Source organism: Convolutriloba macropyga, chromosome 14, assembly GCF_964194025.1.
Source record: "Convolutriloba macropyga chromosome 14, txConMacr16.3, whole genome shotgun sequence".
NCBI classification, from domain to species: Eukaryota; Metazoa; Xenacoelomorpha; order Acoela; family Convolutidae; genus Convolutriloba; species Convolutriloba macropyga.
The window spans coordinates 6239913-6246025 of record NC_134481.1 but is presented as its reverse complement, the minus strand read 5'-3'; the positions used below and the strand labels follow the sequence as shown (position 1 = coordinate 6246025).

The 6113-nt window shown below is 33.5% G+C and overlaps 1 protein-coding gene across 1 annotated transcript; it reads right to left on the bottom strand.

Moving 5' to 3' along the window:
- Positions 1 to 608: 608 nt before the first annotated feature.
- LOC142352827 (uncharacterized) lies at positions 609 to 5671 on the bottom strand. Its single transcript, XM_075404972.1, has 3 exons — positions 4956 to 5671; positions 1321 to 1557; positions 609 to 937 (listed from the first exon to the last, which is right to left on the bottom strand). Exons 1-3 carry the CDS (start codon positions 5364 to 5366, stop codon positions 698 to 700), a joined length of 888 nt encoding a protein of 295 aa, XP_075261087.1. The 5' UTR covers positions 5367 to 5671; the 3' UTR covers positions 609 to 697.
- Between the last annotated feature and the right edge of the window lie 442 nt (positions 5672 to 6113).

Genomic DNA, 6113 nt, shown 5'->3' with positions numbered 1-6113 from the left:
TGATTACGTCATTCATCATAAGTCATACATCCGAAATTTAATATCCCCTCTTTACATGGGGCGAGGTGTTTTCTTCCTTTTTGACGGCTGCCCTGAGAGGTGGAAAACCAAATAATAGTACTGAATTTATATTTTCTTTCAAAGAAACGCAAACGCTTTCTGATCACCAAGTTAAAAGGCACCATAAATTTAAAGTTTTTACAGTTATTCTACAAATACAATTTACATAAGCACCTTGATTCCGCTTGAAAATTTTAAAATGAGCGAAACTTTTCAAGCTGCTAAGTAAAATGCGCATGCATTGTATGTCTGTACATTTTTAACACTAGAATTAACTTATGCACCGCCAGATGACAAACAAGAAAGTTACTATTTTACTCAGCCACCCAACTATTAGCAACTTCCATTAAGAAGTATGGGCTAAATTTATTGCTCGTAGACCTTATTAGCAAATATATGAACAACTTTTTTTTCAATTAATTTTAGATTTCTGAAGAATGCTTTCACGTATTTTGTAATTTTTTTGCAACCGTTAGCTTGTTTATAAGCAAAATTCTTGGTTTCATAAGTAAATGGAACTTGCTAACGAGGCTTAGTAAATTTTCCTTGTTAGCCATTTGGTGGTGCAGCGCATTTTGAGTTTGTTTTTTTGGAAGTTTTTGTAGTTTTTCAGGGATATTTAATATCCAAGTTATAATTACAATAGATTATGGGGCTGTGAACTGGTTAGAACTAAAGATTCGGCAACTGCAGCTGAGTTTGTATGTTGTTGCTGCTGCTGTTGTTGTGCCCAATATTCGTTGAGGGTTGCTGGGTCCGTGGGTACAGGGTGTGCCGTTGTGGTGGTTGCAGCTGTGGAGATCAGAGCCGCGGGGTGGGGACCGGCTGGGTGGTGTTGGTAGCCCAAAATATGCGCAGGGGCATGCTGGTACATAAACTGAAACAAAATATTGAATTCAAAAAACAATAATTGAAGATTTTTTGATAGAGAATGAATTGAAAAATGAGTTGATAATGCTTTTTTTTTGCAGTATCTGAGCCCTAAATTTTTGGGATCAATCTCTATAAACTTTTTTTTGGAAAATTAAGAGTTCAGAAACAGGATTAAAAATTAATGCTAAAAATATAGATTAGAAATTATAGATTTAGAAATCAATTATCCATAAATCATCAAGATAACTTTTGTTCACATTTTTTTCTATTAAAATAGTAAGCTATTAACTGAGGGCACAATTTTTTAACAACCTTTCACATTTATGGAGATCGAGAATAACAAAAATAAATTTTGAAAAATAAAGTTTTCTTTGAATTAATATTTACCGGATGAGCAGACTGGATAAGTCCAGCAGAGTGTGGAAAAGCCATAGCAGCCCACTGTTTCTGAGAAGCAGCCATTATTGCTGGGTCTGAGCATGTCAAAGCTGATCTTCCGTCGCCCCCTAGCGGATGGTGGTGAAAATCGACGAGGGCGCCTTTTGATTGGAGCTCTTTCTCGTGTTCGTTTAACATGTTTTGAAGTTGTAATATGTAGTTGATTGCTAGTCGGAGAGTTTTGACCTAAAATGGACAATTTACAATAAATTTTCACTTAAAAAAAATTAAAAAATTTCATAAAATTTTTTTAAATTTGTTTTTAATTTGCTCATTTCGATAGATGTTTAATATGATAATAACTACTGAATAAGAAACTAAAATGATAGATACATTAGCTAAGTAAAACGCTACGAAACATTATTTAGTCCACTTGAAAGAAAAATGTATTACTTAACGTGAAAAGACAACGGTTTATTATAATAAATAAGGTCTAAAAACTGTTACTTAACTGATTTAATAAAAATGAGCAATGCTGGAGAAAATTTGGAGGTGAATATTTTTAAAATTGAAGAGTTTACAATTTAAAATTCAAAACTTGTTGATTTATTTTTAATATGTTCTCGCATTTTGATTAAAAACACTTTAAAAATTTGCAGCTTTTTGCCATTTTACGGTTTATTGAACTACATTTCATGGAAAATGCGGACAGCTTTCTTTCAAAAGATTGATTCCTTTTGAAAATTGTTCCCCGTTAAGAAGGAAAACATAAATAAAAGGCGGGAAAAGGTATTAACTGCTTAGCTAACTTGAGTAAAATAAAAGCATTGTATTGATACATTTTTATTTGACTGCTTTAATCCGGGCGATAAGAGTGCTAATTTTTGTAAATTTTGTACTAGCAATAAAGACTAGCACCCCTAATCTTAATTGAAGTGAATTTATCAGCAGCCGTAAACTATCTGATGGCGATAAAAACAAAAGTCAAATACAGATTTCATAAAAGCAACAAAAGCAATATTAAACCGCCGATGTTCAAGCTTAAAAAACAGCAAATGGAAAAGCTAAAAATGACAACCCTCCTACCCCCCCCCCCTCCCCCCTCCCCCCTCCCCCAGCGCCACACTCCTCTCATCCCCTCTTTCATGCAGACACGCGCTCAATCGTACACACAGACACAAACCAAGCACACACACACACACACACACACACACACACACACACACGCACGCACACACACACACACACACATACATTTACACAAACACAAAAAAAGCGCTAGATTATTGATTGCAAGATTATCTAAAAGCAATACATAAGGTGCCTTGATTTCAGTTTGATCTTGACTTGAAAAGATTTATGGAAAATGATCGCAATTTCAAAGCCAAAACTTCTCCAAATTTCTTCAGATTTTCAGAAGGTTATAACAATAAGCAAGGTCGTAAAACAGAAGAGACCTTTTTTCTACTAGTATCATAAACTTGTTTCTTTTTAAATATTTTTTGCCAGGATATTCTCATTTACTTTTGTTGAAAAATAAAAAAAAACTTATATTTCAACCTTGATTTTATACTCTTTTATGCGATTGATTTTCTGTTACTTAACTGTAAAAAAAGGGCGTGAACTTAATGGAACAGTAATTTTTGCTAGTTAATATAGGGTGTTTATCATATGGGGAAATATTAATCAGAGGGAGGGATTTTTTAAAAGCTGAAATCTCTCTTGCGAATAAATTTATTGATTTTCAAATTTATGCGTCCTTGAAGGGCGAAAAGTTATGCGTAGTATTGGCCTTGAGTTTATAAACGCCCGGTCAAACAACAGTTGTTTTTGACAAATATTCGATAATTGTCATACAAGAAATCTGAGGCTGTTAAAGACCCTGGTATAGCTAGAGTCAGCCTTGACCAGTGCAATTTAAAAACACGAAAGAAAGCTCGCCGAAAGAAATGCAAAAGATCATTGAGTGCTGATCAAAAAATTTTTATAATTTTTCCACTCAATTTTCGTCTCTTATTACAGTTTATTTTCAATTTTTACCCGTTTTTCATGATGTCAGCACTAATTTAGCGGACGCACCCTAAGTTCCGCTCAAATTTTATGTTCATGTTTTTTAAATACTAGAAAAGGCGTGTTTTAAATTTTTAGAACTCTTAGTTTTTAATATTTTTAGTTTTTTATTAAAAGTTTCCTTTTAAAACTTTTCTTATTAACATGACAAGATTGAGACGGGCAAATATTATGAGATAAATTACGATTATGAATGAAGTTTGTTTTGTCTTAGATAAACTAATATTTCTATCAATGATGCAAATTTCAAAACATACTTTTTATAAAACTTTCAACTAATATTAATAGAAACTACCTGAAGACAGGCACGCTACATCACAACTATATGCAGGCTTCTTTGTCAGGAAGTCTTTTTGATTTTGTAGCCAGAATACAACAATTCTGGAGTTTTTCTGGATTGCGCGCTCAACTCAATCCAGAAAAAACGATCTTCAACTCAGAAGGGCCTGAAAAAATCTGAGATTCCTTCTAGGTTTCAATAAGCAGTCCAATTGAAATTGTACTCGTTTGACAAAAAAGAGGTTAGTTCTTCCTGAACTGATCGAAGAAAGGTTTGAGGAACGTAACGTAAAATTGTAGTTAAATTTTCAAAATAAAGCAATAAAACGTGTCCAAATGAAGTACAGAAGACTCTAAAATTTGTTCTTCCCCTCTTATTTACTCAGTGATGAAAAAAGTTCTTCCAAAATATTGGTGGTTCCGTTTCTTCTGAATGCACATTTGCAAAAACATCGAGTTGAATTTTTTGTTAATCAAATTATCTTTTTTCGAAATTCTTCACTTTTTTCTGATCTTAAAAGATGTAATATCTTTTTTTTCGAAAACATGATCAATTTTGCCGGTTTCGGAAAAGAAACCCTGCGACATAAACACCCACTTGAGAATTAACGAGCTGTCAATTTTGCGTATTTTGCCATGCCTCGCGGGACATGGTCATGCCTTAGCAGCCCTTGGGACTTGATTTGAAAGTGTCACAACTGAATAAATTATCACGAAAAAAGCAAATTTAAAGGTGGGGTTTATTTCCGTGGGTTTTTTCTGTGATTGTTTATTTTCTTGAGGGTTTATTTTCCATCTAAAATTAAACGGTTTTTTTCCCTGGGGCTTATTTTCTCGAACCAATTATACACTCATTACAAAAATCTTAGCTCATCAATGAAAAAACTTAAAATTCAATCTTAACAGACCAGAACGCAAGAGAATCCAAGTTTTTTTTACAATCTTTAATAACAAATACTTTTGATAGCTTCCAAGGGTTCAATTCATTGTGTGCTATGAATAATGAAGTTTTCTACTCATCTGCGCAATTGTGTAAAAAGGGTGTTAAGACTTTGAGTAAAAGTGCACCATTTTTCATTATAAGAAAATTTAAGGTAGCAAATATGGTCATATAAAAAGATAGCACGGATTGAAAATCCTTCTTGAGTTTTAAACTGTCGCTATCCCATTATGTAATGAGGTTTAGTAGACAAAGAAGCAGAACATTTCGCCGTGAAATCTTATTCATTATTTTTTCGTTTTTATGCTTTAATTAAAATCTGAACTTGAAGTAAAATTTGATTTGTGATATTTACCTTTGAAAGTTTTTTGTGTTTGGGTTCTGTTGGAATCTGCCTTCTTAGCAAAGAGAACCCCTCATTCACCATCTGGACCCTCCGTCTCTCTCTGGCATTCCTCCTGGCAACCAAATGTGGCTCTTTCCTTCCGCCGACTGAATTCGGATCTCCAAATTTAGAGTCAAGTGCGTCGTCCAAAAAATCGGCATCATCGTCCAGCAAATCGTCATTTTCGTTTCGCAAATCGCTATCTGAGAACTCGTCCGATAGTTTTCTTTCCTTTTTAGGAATGTCCGAGTTCGTGGAGAGAGGGGTGCCTTCACGTTTTATGTTTAAAAACATTTCGTGGATATTGTTCAGTTCTTTTTTGGGTGAAATGACTTCCGTTTTTAACTCTTTAAGTAAATTGTGCTGTTTTAAATTCTCCATATGAGATATGCTATCTTTTTCCACAAAATGTGTCAATAAGAGATGTGTCTATGATAAAGTTGCTGAAATTCTTGAGTTCCTTGAATAAAATTACAGAACCATTAGGAATTAAACAACTGAAGACGGAATAAAGGAAAGAATTTTCAGCCGAAGTTGAACAAAATTTATATCCTGCTGATTTTCAAAATGTTGTTGAAAAGTGAAGTTGTTGTTGTTTTTGTTATAAACATAAATCAAAAGGTGATTATTAGCTAGTGATAAGATATTATTAGATCAATCAGGCGTGATTGCTTGTAATCTTAAGGGAGTGATTTTGGAATACGCGCAAGCTGATTGGCTAATATGCCGTCCAATCACAGGGTCCCATTTTGATCCATTTTTCCTGATGATTGAAAGGAATTCGATTTTTACAGCCAGGAATTACTCTTAGCGTTTAATAGTTATGAAAAATTATCAAAAATCACAATTGAGGATCATAATTTAAGCTGGTTATTTGTCTAATCCGTGCTGATAAGTTTCGGTTCAAATGTTTTTTTCATGAAAATTTCAAAATTTTCGTAAGCAGGAATCGTAAGTTTGTCAAAGCGTACGACTTGGAAAAAGATAATAGTTGAAAATTAGCAATCTAATAGCGATTTTTTCAAAGAGGAATCAGCTTGCTGAAATAAATCACCTCAAAATAAAGTACAGCGAGAATTCAAGGTAACAAGCAATGACATTTAACAATACAAACTCATATGATCCAAG